The 13168-nt window shown below is 46.2% G+C and overlaps 3 protein-coding genes and 2 long non-coding RNA genes across 7 annotated transcripts in view; 3 read left to right on the top strand and 2 right to left on the bottom strand.

Annotated features, from left to right (window-relative positions):
* Positions 1-1798: 1798 nt before the first annotated feature.
* On the bottom strand, positions 1799-3628 carry phospho2 (phosphatase, orphan 2). Its single transcript, XM_060072298.1, has 4 exons — positions 3469-3628; positions 3283-3361; positions 3009-3103; positions 1799-2672 (listed from the first exon to the last, which is right to left on the bottom strand). The coding sequence occupies exons 1-4, from the start codon at positions 3470-3472 to the stop codon at positions 2104-2106; spliced, it is 747 nt and encodes a 248-aa protein (XP_059928281.1). The 5' UTR covers positions 3473-3628; the 3' UTR covers positions 1799-2103.
* Positions 3629-5468: 1840 nt separating this feature from the next.
* Positions 5469-12039, top strand: syap1 (synapse associated protein 1). Its single transcript, XM_060071056.1, has 9 exons — positions 5469-5826; positions 6003-6121; positions 6241-6307; positions 6606-6679; positions 7005-7144; positions 7400-7545; positions 8040-8089; positions 9154-9337; positions 11168-12039. Exons 1-9 carry the CDS (start codon positions 5571-5573, stop codon positions 11290-11292), a joined length of 1161 nt encoding a protein of 386 aa, XP_059927039.1. The 5' UTR covers positions 5469-5570; the 3' UTR covers positions 11293-12039.
* On the top strand, positions 9349-10962 carry LOC132471785 (uncharacterized). Its single transcript, XR_009528917.1, has 2 exons — positions 9349-9384; positions 10846-10962. It is a non-coding gene; the product is annotated as an uncharacterized LOC132471785 (long non-coding RNA).
* Positions 9510-10860, bottom strand: LOC132471784 (uncharacterized). Its single transcript, XR_009528916.1, has 3 exons — positions 10375-10860; positions 9937-10168; positions 9510-9901 (listed from the first exon to the last, which is right to left on the bottom strand). It is a non-coding gene; the product is annotated as an uncharacterized LOC132471784 (long non-coding RNA).
* A 392-nt stretch (positions 12040-12431) lies between the features above and the next one.
* Positions 12432-13168, top strand: part of zgc:123258 (uncharacterized protein LOC641502 homolog) — a 31558-nt gene continuing 30821 nt past the window's right edge. For 2 of the 3 annotated variants that reach the window (XM_060072281.1, XM_060072283.1), the window contains exon 1: positions 12449-12673. In XM_060072281.1, the coding sequence (XP_059928264.1) occupies positions 12620-12673 (54 nt within the window). In that variant the 5' untranslated portion in view covers positions 12449-12619. Of the gene's footprint in view, positions 12674-13168 lie in introns of all 3 variants that reach the window. The other variant, XM_060072282.1, reaches the window with a different exon arrangement.

Genomic DNA, 13168 nt, shown 5'->3' with positions numbered 1-13168 from the left:
TTTCATGTTTTTGTTCCAATTTGTGATATTTTTTGCACTGTTTTTGTTTACAGTTAATTTAAGTGCTTACAGATTGTGATAAATGTTGCACTATGTTTTTATACTTTTGTTAGGCCTAAGTGGCCAAATGTTTGCACTACTACTGTTACATTAAGAAACACAATACTACTGTACCATTAACCCATTCAGGCCTGAGAAGGGATTCTATAGCTAAAGCACTAAAATAAGGGTTACAAAAATGCGTTCCAGTCCTTAAAGAGTTAAGAAAATGTTATTTTGCACAAAATAAATTCTTCAATGTTAAACTGTTACTTGTGTAGTCTGTATATACTGCAAATACAAAACTGAAGTTAAGGTATGTGTCTTGAGTACATGCTTATTATAGATGCGGTTGAAGATTTTTTTTTTTTTCTTTTTTACTTGTGACTTGTGATGGTATGAATTATTAAATGGATAGGACTTGCTACAGTAAGTCTAGCACAGTAGTAACACAGTGGTAGTAGTAACACAGTAGTAGCAAATGCATGCGTGTACACATGTGCGCGCGCTTCGTGCGCGTGCATGTGTCCCTTATTTACATTTCTGATAGTTGGCCCCAACCCTAGTGACAAGCCTATCTGTCGACAACCGCTTAGTAGGCACTAGCGCCCGGTGAGTGAGTGGTAAGCTCACTCTGTGGACAGTAGCATAGAGCCTTGGCACTTAGTAATATCGTTGGTCGTTACTTCTGAGCGAGAAGAGGTAATTGAATGACGCCTAGGGCTGCAGGATATATCGGCTATGTAAGATATATCGATATAATTTTGCATTTGTTCAAAGCTAATTTGTAGTCACCCACTTCACACCAGTGCACAGTACTGTTCACGGTAGCCTGTGTGATCCGTAGTGAGGACGGCTTTCAGTCCGTGCAGTAGATCGTTCCTGGATGCTCTCCTGCTGCCTGTCCATCTGTCCTCCTCCTGCCCTTCATGGACTTCACCACCTGTTCTCAGCAGCCTTATAGTGAAGTGCAGGCGTGGAGCGCCCCCTTGTGTTGACGAAGCGCCCTGCAGCGGAGCAGAGGAATGTCCTGATCTCAGCAGAACGCTGAGGCCTTCCTCTGGGGTGATGACCAGCCTAGATCCACTCGAGGTAGGGTCTGCTCTGATGCATATTGAAGAACCAGGAATGTACTCCGCAAACAAAATGAGATGAACAGGAAGAAAAATGCACAGATCTACAGTTGATTGCTCTGATCCCAGAGGAAGCCATGCAGGGCTGTGAACCGGACAACTGGGCCTCACGGATGATGCTCTGAGATTGAGCGGACTCATCTTCGGTATATTATCAACATGGAAAACAGCTCTAAGTGTGCTCCTGCACCTTTCCAGGCTATTGTTCCAGGTCAGGGCAATTTGAGTGTTCAAATATTCCCTCTCTATCAGAGAGGCGTCCACATGAGGCGGTCGACTGATGGAAAGTGAGATTGAAGAACAGGATCAGAAACTTTGTAAACGTATTCCTCAAGTTACCGCGGCCCCCGGGAGCCAGCCAGGCCCCTCTTTAGGTAACAAACTATAGTAGGGGGCCAGTGGTCCTCGTTTTGACCACTTCTATGTGAATTTATCTCTAGTAAAATGGTATGATTGAAGGCTTTAAACCAACCGGAAGTGACCACATTGGTTGGTGATCTAGGGGTTGGGTACACTTGGGAATGAGCTTAAGACAGGGGGTCTTTTATATGAACGAGGGCCGAAAGAACGGTCAACATGATCCATTTGTTGGTTCCTGCCCAAGACGAAGTGATTTTAAGAAAGTCAATAATTCTTCTCATTTATTTTAAGAAAACAAAACAAAAATTACCTGAGTCATTGCACGCATTACATACCCTTATGTCCTTATGTAAAACCATGTCACAAAATATGATCACCAATATAAATAGGACTTTCTAAAAACAATAACATAAAAGTAAAAAACGAAGTCCCAGTGGACAGCTGTGATGTGACAGACACAGTCCTGGCTCTCTTTGATCCCGTTGACCCTGAGGGAGGACCCCCTCCTCCACTCCCTGCTCTGCTTCCTGCTCCGCTCCCTGCTCCGCTCGCTGCCGTCAGGGTGTGCCCGTCAGGGTGTGGCCGGCAGCATGTGGGACCTCAGTTCATCCAGGACCTCCGTGCCGCTGGTCCAGGGAACCACGCGGGCCTTGAGGGAGGAACCCCGGCTCTGCAGCTTGGAGAGCAGCCCCTCCAGGGTGAAGCCCCTCCTGGGCATCACCACGTCACCCCCCCGCAGGCAGGACGAGGGGCACAGGTCGTTGCCGCCGTCGCCCACGTAGATCATCCTGTGGTAGTCCACGCCCCCCTCCTCGCACTCCGTCAGGTACGCTTGCAGCGCCGCCCGCTTGCACAGGTTGACGGGGCAGCGGGCGCAATCGTGGGCGTGGTGCCGCCGCACCGTGAGGTAACCCCGATCGTCGAAGCGGGCGGGGTTGGTGAGCACACGGTCCACGGCCGAGCGCAGCCCGGCCGCGCCCAGGATCCAGTCGATGAACACGGCGTTGGAGTCCGAGATCACCACGCAGTCCACCGCGCTCTTGTGCGCCGAGATGAAGGCCAGCAGGTCCGCCATGCCCTGCGTGAACGGGATGGTCTCCATGACGACGCGAATGCCGTCAGGGCTCACCGCCTGGTCACCTGATTCGACAGGATGAGGCTGGGGTTAGGAGGATGCACAAATACCGAGCCGAATACCAGGTTCACACGCTGAACTCCAACGCTGGCCTACCAGGGACCATGTGGAATACTTCCATTTGAAAACTTACTTTTAAGTTACTTTTAAGTGCATTCCACTTGAAACATACACGATTCAAGATCAGATGATCCGATCACTCAATTTGACAACTATCCATATATTTATATAGATGTTAATAATATAAGAAGAACCTCGGCCCAGACTTGCATTGTTGTTACTCTTCAGCACTGACATCATCATGACCCTACACATAAACACAACTGGACGCACACACCCACCGATGTAGGCCATGACTCTGCCCATGTAGTCGGTCCACTGGCCCTTCTGGTAAGAGTCCTTCAGTGCATTGGGGAGGGTTCGGTCTGGGAGACACCTGCACATGAGCACCTGAGGTGTTAGTTTAGGTGGGAACTTCAATGCAGGATTTGATAAACCGCTTAATACTTTCAGACCGAGAGAGTAAACACTGAATCCAGGGGTTAGACAGTCCAAGCTGAAGACATGATTAAGAGAGGCACACTGTCTGTCTGGAGGCGCATGCGTGCTGTATACCTGATGACCCACGTGTCACTGTTGTCATCCACCACCGTGTGGTCGAAGTCGAAAACCATCAGGGTCTTCATGGTCTCATCTGGAAGGAGATCAGTCTTCAATGGGTTATGAGATCAGAACAGGCAGATTAACGCTACTTTAAAGTGCGACAAAGAAAACGGTGTATTATCATTGTGTTTGTCTTACCCATTTCCTTATTTAGCAGACTGAATAACGAGCAGATGAGGAACTAAACGAACGACAAAGAGTGAGACGAAATCAAATGCTTAGAAGTCGGACTATTGCAGCAGAACAAGCGATCTCCTCTACCTTCTTCGTTTCCTTTTCCGCGGTAAACCAAAGCCTTAATGTGCGTTACTGCCCCCTGTGGTTGACCCAGAGAATACACGTTCCCATGGTAGCCAATGTACAGTATGTCGCGGTTAATGTGTAACGTGAAGTTGAATGTCTCACAACACACAGCTCCATTTCCATGCCCTAGTAATAACACTTATACAATTTCTTAATTTCGTATTGCCGTGTTCAATTTTTACTATATGTTGTCCTATAGGAAATTAAAATAAGGCAAGTCAAATGAAAACGTCTACCTTAATTTCAGGATGTCACCTGTCAATCAAAATAACCACAATGCATCTATGACTACACAAAGGTCTGTAAAATATATGACTTCTCAAAAAAAATTGGGTGTAAATCTGGGGGTCTGGGGGTAAATTGACCAATTGACTTTTTAAAGTTGAATATCTTTTCCTTTTCCGAATAATATTTGCTTAAAGGTAACTGAACATATAAAACCTTATAAAACTCACCCACCGGTAGGGATGCCCTATAGAGTGGCGAAGTCACGCCCCTTCCGGTAGGGCTCATGGGACCTATGAGATCGAAAAATATGAATGGGTGTCAATGGAGAGAAAATAATTATTTTCTGGTCCCAGTCTTTATATGCCCTGGATTACACATATGTTGTTTGTGGATTTAAATGATAATTTGTCATGCAAAGAAAACTAAAAATGTTTGTGAAGAAGTTTGATAATTTTAGGTTTTATGTGAGGCCGCTTTGTGAACTACAGCTCTTCGCTGCTCTCGACGCATATGAGATACGTCACCACACCCGCCCTTGGAACTCGGCACAGAGATGGCGATCTCTCTGCCCCACTTCACCGCTTTTTCCAAGGGGAGGATAAAAGCATCGAAAGAGGTGAAAACCATTATAAGTCGGGGCACGTGCAGAGTTTCAGTTATGCCGATGGGAAGATTGTCGGTCTTCTCCACGCCAGTCGCAGGGAGCGTGACGTCACATACGAGCCGTGTAGTCTTTCTCGTTGTGTTTTCACTACAGCCTTTATCTGAACAATTGCACAATAAACGGTCGAACTCTTTGCATGAAAAATTATCCTTTAAATCCACAAACAACATATGTGTAATCCAGGGCATATAAAGACCGGGACCAGAAAATAATTATTTTCTCTCCATTGACACCCATTCATATTTTTCGATCTCATAGGTCCCATGAGCCCTACCGGAAGGGGCGTGACTTCGCCAGAGTGGCGAAGTCAGAGTTCGACCGTTTATTGTGCAATTGTTCAGATAAAGGCTGTAGAGAAAACACAACGAGAAAGACTACACGGCTCGTATGTGACGTCACGCTCCCTGCGACTGGCGTGGAGAAGACCGACAATCTTCCCATCGGCATAACTGAAACTCTGCACGTGCCCCGACTTATAATGGTTTTCACCTCTTTCGATGCTTTTATCCTCCCCTTGGAAAAAGCGGTGAAGTGGGGCAAAGAGATCGCCATCTCTGTGCCGAGTTCCAAGGGCGGGTGTGGTGACGTATATCATATGCGTCGAGAGCAGCGAAGAGCTGTAGTTCACAAAGCGGCCTCACATAAAACCTAAAATTATCAAACTTCTTCACAAACATTTTTAGTTTTCTTTGCATGAAAAATTATCATTTAAATCCACAAACAACATATGTGTAATCCAGGGCATATAAAGACCGGGACCAGAAAATAATAATTTTCTCTCCATTGACACCCATTCATATTTTTCGATCTCATAGGTCCCATGAGCCCTACCGGAAGGGGCGTGACTTCGCCACTCTATTACCTGCCGCTAGGGCGTGCTGTTACGGCTGTTACCCGCCGATAGGGGATTGTACCGCCCGCCGGTAGTGGGCGACACCGTACACTATTATAACAACAGCCACGAAGAAGCAGCGGTGGTCCAGTTCCTGGTTCGGCTGTCTCCCCTCTCTTGTTTATCGATCATCGCTCTCCACATCCCGTCAACATGTTTAAGGGGCTCGGGACGTGGCTCGGTCTGGAGCGGGCGGAGGATCCCCCAAGGAGCGGCGACCGTGACCTGTCCAGCCCGGAAGAACGGATTGTGCAACAACAGAACGAAGTCAACAAACAGCGAACTGAGGAAGACCCGACCGGGACCCAGGAGACCTCCCCGACCGGGACCCAGGAGACCTCCCCGACCGGGACCCAGGAGATCTCCCCGACCCGGAGCCGGGAGTCCCAGCGGGATCAGGGACTCGGTGGTTAGAACCCGTTCTCTGCTTTAACTTCTGTGTTGTCATGTCAACATGTTTATACCCATGTTCCTCTATAGACTAAACTACGGTTCTCCCTCCCATGTTCCTTTACAGACTAAACTACGGTTCTCCCTCCCTTCATTTACAGACTAAACTACGGTTCTCCCTCCCTTCTTTTACAGACTACATCTTCAGCTTTGCCACCAGTGCCACCAAGAAGATCTCCGAGTCGGTGTCGGGGACGGCGCAGAGTCTGAAGAGGAGCGTGGAGGACGGCAGCATCGACGGCATCCTTGACAAGGTGGGCTGGAGTCCTGAGCCGCTGCAGGGGATCCATCATGCATGTGTTCAGCATGTATGTGTTCATCATGCATGTGTTCATCATGTATGTGTTCATCATAACGTCACTCTGCCTTTCAGACGTTTCTGAGAGAGTTCCAGAAGGAGCAGGAGAAGTTTGTCCAAGAAAACAAAGCCAAAAGATCTGGTAGGCCGTCAATCACATTTTATAAATTGATGTTTACATTACATTAGGGTGTGATAGCCTTATTTATCCTTGTCAGAAGCATTACATTGACAGAAATACATAACATGTAACATGAGTCGTATTTGTGTTGCAATGACAATACATTCTTAGGAGATTGCACTGGTAGGACTGCTTATTTGTGAAGAACTCGACACGGTATTGGTTTTAGTGAGCATGCAAGCAATGTTGTAAAACAGTAACTGTCACGTGCAGCCTGAGTATCGGGCCCTTAAAGCTGCTCCTGTTGGGTTTGGATCAGACGCAGCCGTGCCTCCTTGGGTGGGCTACAATGAAGAGGAGACCATCCAGCAGCAGATCCTGGCTCTATCAGCGGTAAGTCAGAGGGAGACGTTTATAAAGAGCGCAAATAAATTGTTGTTCAAAATTTCGTGTACAAAATATACCATAAGCTTCATTGTCACAATATAATTGGGCCGTAAGTATTTTAATGTATTTAAAAAACAGTGACATTGATTTTCAGTGTCCCTGTTTAAGTCATGTCGTGTTGATCCCATAAAACTTAAAAGGCTTCCTACTCACCAGTACTCATCACCGGTTAGTCCTCTAGGGGCTCAGCAGATCTGAAGGGTTTGTTCTCTCACCTCAGTCAGTCCTCTAGGGGCTCAGCAGATCTGAAGGGTTTGTTCTCTCACCTCAGGACCGGAGGAATTTCCTGCGGGACCCTCCGGCTGGCGTCCAGTTCACCTTCGACATGGAGCTCATGTCCCCGCTGGCCTGCGTGATGCTGGAGGAGGACCAGCTGCTCAACCGCATGCGCTTCGACCTGGTGCCCAAGCAGTGAGTTAGTGTGTGTGTGTGGGTCTGTGTCTGTCTGTGTCTGCGTGTGTGTGTGTGTGTCATGTTAAAACAACTCTACATATAATAAAACAATTCAAGTACAATGTTAAAATGATGAATCCCTTTGTCTTTAGCCGGGTCCTGGTGTTCATCAGAATAGATAATTCACTGGGGCTCTATCCTGAGTGGATGCAGTGTAGTCTGGTGCTGTGGTCCCACAGCCCCGGTGGTTCCTAAGCCTCTGTTGTGTTCCAGTGTGAAGGAGGATGTGTTCTGGAGGAACTACTTCTACCGAGTGTCTCTGGTGAAGCAGGCGGCCCAGCTCACCGCCCTGGCGGCCCAGCAGCAGGGAGATGGGGAGAGGGCAGCCGGCCTCTCCCCCCAGGAGGGCCTCTCCACAGGTGAGCTAGCTCTATAGGGATGGAAGGAGTCTCACAAGTGACCTTTCATCACGGAATTCCCAAAAGAGAAACTCCAAGTTTAGATAACGTTGTTGGTGTTTAAGCCTGAATCCCTCCAGGTGAAGGGTGTCAATCAATACGTTTGATTTGGTACGGCTTCTGGATGCTTGAAACAACAAACTTTGTTACGAGTTGATTATGGCCTTTTTCCGCGTTTAGGGCTGATGATGAGAACTCTGTGGTGACAGACAAACACAGACCTTGTATGCCACCTTTGTCAGTTCCCAGTGTGCACAGCAGTAATGGTGCTTCTTACTAAACAGTTTTGACCCAATTCAATGCTGGATGGATAACCGGTCGACCCGTGTGTTTCTGAGAAGACAATGGCCCTCCCTAGTGCTGCATCGACACCAGCCCGGGGCTCTGAGGGCCACAGCCTCTCCGGGGCCCACAGGAACATCCGGCTCACAGCTTTCTGTTTTCTCCTGTTTCAGAAAATCTGCAAGCCAAGAGCCCCCCTGCCTCCATCGGAGAGGAGCGGAAGGTGCGAGAACGGGTGTGATGAGTTGAATAGGAGAAAAGGCCCTTCTGCAAGAAATGACATCTTGCCTGCTTTTATAGGGTTACCAGGAGTGGGGCAGGAGGGGAGGGCTCTGAATCGGTAGTGTGTGGTGATCAGGAATGAGCCAGGAGGGGGGGGGGCACTGATTGTGTGGTCGGTTTTGGTGACTTGGCTGAGGTGGTAAAGTGTAGGTCACCCTCTGGAACACAACAAAACCACACTGTATGTCAGTTAAGTTAAGGCAGTGTGCTGTATGTCAGTTAAGTTAAGGCAGTGTTTCTGGGAAAATCAACAATGTGGTTGAGCTTGGAGTTGGCAGCTGGTTTGTAACAGGATCCCTCTCTGCCTCTCAGGACATTCACCAGAGCATAGAGCGAATAAACACCTGAATCAAATGATTTCCCCACAGCTGTGACCACACAGCGATCAGCTGTTTACACAATGCTCTGGAAGTGTCCTACTGTGTGTAGAAGTGCCCTACTGTGTACAGAAGTATCCTACTGTGTGTAGAAGTGCCCTACTGTGTAGAAGTGCCCTACTGTGTACAGAAGTATCCTACTGTGTGTAAAAGTGTCCTCCTGTGTGTAAAAGTGTACTACTGTGTACAGTAGTGTCCTACTGTGTCTAGAAGTGTCCTGTGTGTAGAAGTGTCCTACTGTGTGTAGAAGTGTCCTACTGTGTACTGTAATGTCCTACTGTGTGTAGAACTGTCCTGTGTACAGAAGTTTCCTTCTGTGGGTAGTGGTGTCCAACTGTGTGTTAAAGTGTCCTGTGTACAGAAGGTTCATGTATTGTCCCTCAATATGGATAGAAAACTGATAATTGGGTTAAAGTGTATTGTGTGGTGTATTGTACGCACCCAGAACAAGGACGGCCCACACAGATGAGCTAAAACACACAGACTCAGGGTGTCAACAGGATTCACGTCTTTGAGACATGGCTGAAATAAATCGTACTAAGGAATACAAACGGGTTCATCTGGATGATTAGGAACCTAACCTATCACTAACTCCTGGTCTCCCTGCTCGTGTGTCCTGTGGGGCCAGGCCCCGGCGAGGGAGGAGGAGGAGCAGCAGGAGGAGGAGGAGGAGGAGGAGGAGGGCCGCAGCAGTCCCGGCGTGTCAGAGTTTGTGAGCGATGCGTATGACGGAGCGGCGCTCGACCAGGAGGACCTCAGGAAGGAGATAAAGCAGCTGGTGCTGGAGCCCGCCAAGACCCCCTCGCCCGACGGTGAGCTGGGTTCACCAGTCAACCGCTCACCAGTCACCCGTTCACCAGTCACCTGCTCACCAGTCACCCCCTCACCAGTCACCCACTTGCCAGTCACCCCCTTACCAGTCACTCATTGACCAGTCACCCCCTCACCAGTCACCTCCTCACCCGTTCACCAGTCACCCACTCACCCGTTCACCAGTCACCCACTTACCAGTAATGTTGTTTTTGGCGGCCTGTTTTAATTTTAGTTTTAGTCTAGTGTTTGTGTCAAGCTGTCATTTTAGTTTTTATTAGTTTTATTCACGTTCATACTCTTTTCAGTCTACTCAAGTTTCAGACGACTAAAAGAGCATTTAAGTCTTATTTTAGTCAGAATTATCCATGACTATTTTAGGCTAGTTTTAGTCAAAGCAAATTGTATTAGTAACTTTTTTGTTATGCAATTCTATTTAACTCAGTCAATATAGTATAAGTAGGCTACCTAGTAGTATTGACAAAACCAACATTTTATTTTTGCCAAACCCATTTCACAATTCAAACAAGGTAATCTTATTATTATATTATTGTTACCTTATTAGACTCAATAATACATTAATACAATAATATAATAATACAATAATACATAATCCATTCCAGACAAGGAAGACACTCTGATATGAATTTACAACGTATTTATTTTACCAACCAAACATGTTCTGTCCACATTAGAACGCCGAATTCCGACACTGATAACGATGCTTTTCAAAAACGAGCGCTGAGGTGGATAAATATGAACACGCTACGATTGCATTGTAGTGTGGACAGGGTAGAGGCTTTCAGATACGATGGCGTTCGGTTGCCATGACACTGCCATGACAATAATAATAATAATAATACATTTAATTTAGAGGCGCCTTTCAAGACACCCAAGGTCACCTTACAGAGCATATAGTCATTCAAAACTATGTAAAACAGACTAGGAATAAAAGGAAAACAGAGGTTAAACATGAAGAATAATAATAATTAATAACACTCAAAGACGCCTAAAGTGAAGGGGGGACCTCACTAGTAACCACCACCAATAATGCCACAAGCTTGCGCTCATCAAAAAAAAAAAAGGCAGGTGAAATGGAAATTATGATTTATCTGTGCAATGTACTATGTATCTTCAGTTACAAGTTGTACGTTTTTATATTTACCCGGATTAGTGTGGAGAGGGCCTTAAGTTTTAATTAACGCTACCACCACAGTTGCGTCTTGTGAATCGCGACGAGAGGGGATTCAGGAAGTAACGTAACCTGATACAGCCCCAGAAATAAAAAATAAAATAAATAAAACTCAACTAGTTTTGGTCATCGAAAATGAAGAGTATTATTTTGTAAAACACATTTAGTCTCATTTTTATTCGTCAACAATACTGCATTATGTATTTAATTATAGTTATCGTCACATGAACAGCATTTACGTTGCGTCTCGTCTCGTTTTCCTCACGTGATAAAGGGTCGTTGACAACGATATTTAGTCATCATTTTCGTTAACGAAAGCAAAACTACTTACCAGTCATCCGCTCACCAGTCACCCACTCACCAGTCACCCGCTTAACCTTTCACTCGCTCACATCGGGGTTGGGATAGGCCGAGTTGCACGATTTTTACACATTGCTAACTAAAATGGCAAGGGAGAGAAAGAGTCCCTGCATTTCACATGATGTGGTATGAAGGTAATAACTCACTTAGTTCACTTAGTGAGTTCTTATGAGTCATTAATACCTTATAATAACTAAGTTCCTCTGGTTAAATCCCACATTACCAGTACTCCCATCAGTCGTATCAATGCTCCCTCTCACCCCCTCTCCTCCTCCCTCAGAGGAGCCGGCGGACTGGGAGAAGGAGCTGCAGCAGGAGCTGCAGGAGTACGAAGTGGTCCCCGAGTCAGACAACAAGGACGACCAGTGGGACCAGGAGATCGAGAAGATGCTGCAGGACAGCTAGACTCTGGAGCCAGGACCTCCTCCTCTGGGATCCTGGAACTCCTCCTCTGGGCTCCTGGACCTCCTCCTCTGGGCTCCTGGTCCTCCTCCTCTGGTCCTCCTCCTCTGGTCCTCCTCCTCTGGGGCCCCTCGGAGGAGGACGGAATACCCAAACACCAAACTGCAGTTTGGGAGTCTCTCTCTCTCTCTGGCTCTCTCTCAGGGGGGGGTTCCACCTGCTCATCATGAAGGCCTTGTGGCTCTCTTCTTTATGAGTGCATTTTAACGCTTTTCAGCAATCTCTTCTTTTCGTGAAGATCAATGTAATGATGAGGTGGAACAGCTAGGGGGCGCTGTGGAGATGATAGCAGCCGTGTTCTGGTAGAGGATTCTGCTGTGTCGAGTTCCAGGCTATTTTAGATCCATCGCTGATTCTGTTGCACACTGAAGGGCTGCGGTTCATTCCAGCATAGTGTTTATAGTTCCATAACTTCAGATAATCAAGAGTCTGTCCCCGAACCGCTTCAGGACACAGTGTTGTTCTGGATCTGGTTGGCTATCTGGTCTGTTCCTGTTTCTTGTTAGTTTTCCTCCAACCCGTTTCCAACGTCTACACTAGATATTAAACCCAAAGGGTCTATTTCCTAATTCCTTTGTTATGCTACACAAATTATACTTAGGTTAAGCTATCAATGTATGAAATATGGGATTTTGCTTAATAAGTCTGAAAGTTGATATGAAAAACTCTAATAATAAACATTAGTATACATCCAGCCTACATGTGTCTTTAGTACAAAGCAAACCATTCACGTTTTTGCTACTTTGCATGAATGTTTTTGCCATATAATCAAATGCAGTTTTATGATGCTTTTTTTGGTTTCCGATTTATATTTTATTCTTCTCATTCACTGCATTTATTTAGCTAAACATCTCGGCACTAGGTGGAGGTACACCGTTGGACTCCACTAGGGGGCGGTAGTGCTGTTGCCCATGCAGAGTGATACATATAACAGAGTGGCGACACTTCCATTGGACACCGTTGTAGCGTTTTTTGTTTTTTGCCGCCTACTTCCGTGGTATGGAGCCTTGCATAGTTCTCTCTCTGCTCGGGTCCGTCCTTTATTATGTCCATGGGTCCGTCTCAGCCAGCCAACAGGTCACGTGTCACGAGCGAACCAATACAGGAAGTGAAGTCATTCGGTCGCTCGTAGACGGAACAGTAATGAAGACATAAGTCAGATGGTCCACCGAAATATATATTAATATATAGATGCACACAGATACATACATATATATTTATATATAAAGGGTTTAATGTGGGCGCTGGTGTGGTGCTTCAGAACTACGAGATGGCGACTCTTGGATTTATACTTTTATCAACAATTCTGCTGGCAGCCGAGAAGGTAAGAGCAGAATAAACCGAGAATCATGACAACTAGAAACATGACAACAGAGAAATAACATGAAAATATAAAGAAACATGACAACATGTAAAGAAACAAAAATACAACAGGGAAATAACATGACCACATGGACATGTAAAGAAACAAAGACAGAAATAACCTGAGACATCTATGGCCTTTTAATTTATTGGACTGTGAGACCTCTGACTCTTATGAACTCGTGTGTGTGTGTGTGTGTGTGTGTGTGTGTGTGTGTGTGTGTGTGTGTGTGTGTGTGTGTGTGTGTGTGTGTGTGTGTGTGTGTGTGTGTGTGTGGACTCTTGGACTCTTAAATAAATGTTATGTAAATGTTTGGATGTGCTGTTTTAACTTATTTTAATGGAGGAGGATTGAAGAGATGTGTAATGCAAGACACATTTCTGTGTGAACGGACAGTACAAAGCGCACCATTAACATTAAAGTTGATCTAATTTAATATAGAAAAACATGATAACA

The sequence above is a fragment of the Gadus macrocephalus genome, chromosome 14 (genome assembly GCF_031168955.1).
Source record: "Gadus macrocephalus chromosome 14, ASM3116895v1".
NCBI lineage: Eukaryota > Metazoa > Chordata > Actinopteri > Gadiformes > Gadidae > Gadus > Gadus macrocephalus.
This window is presented reverse-complemented; position numbering and strand designations above follow the sequence as displayed.

What these genes read in the sequence shown, in the direction of transcription:
- syap1 (XM_060071056.1), top strand. Translation starts at nt 5,571, where the DNA reads ATGTTTAAGGGGCTCGGGACGTGGCTCGGTCTGGAGCGGGCGGAGGAT. An exon ending in CCAGGAGGGCCTCTCCACAG is followed by an intron (nt 7,546 to 8,039) that starts GTGAGCTAGCTC and finishes CTCCTGTTTCAG; the next exon opens with AAAATCTGCAAGCCAAGAGC. An exon ending in CCATCGGAGAGGAGCGGAAG is followed by an intron (nt 8,090 to 9,153) that starts GTGCGAGAACGG and finishes CTGTGGGGCCAG; the next exon opens with GCCCCGGCGAGGGAGGAGGA.
- phospho2 (XM_060072298.1), bottom strand. An exon ending in AGTGACACGTGGGTCATCAG is followed by an intron (nt 3,104 to 3,282) that starts GTATACAGCACG and finishes GCTCATGTGCAG; the next exon opens with GTGTCTCCCAGACCGAACCC. An exon ending in CAGAGTCATGGCCTACATCG is followed by an intron (nt 2,673 to 3,008) that starts GTGGGTGTGTGC and finishes CTGTCGAATCAG; the next exon opens with GTGACCAGGCGGTGAGCCCT.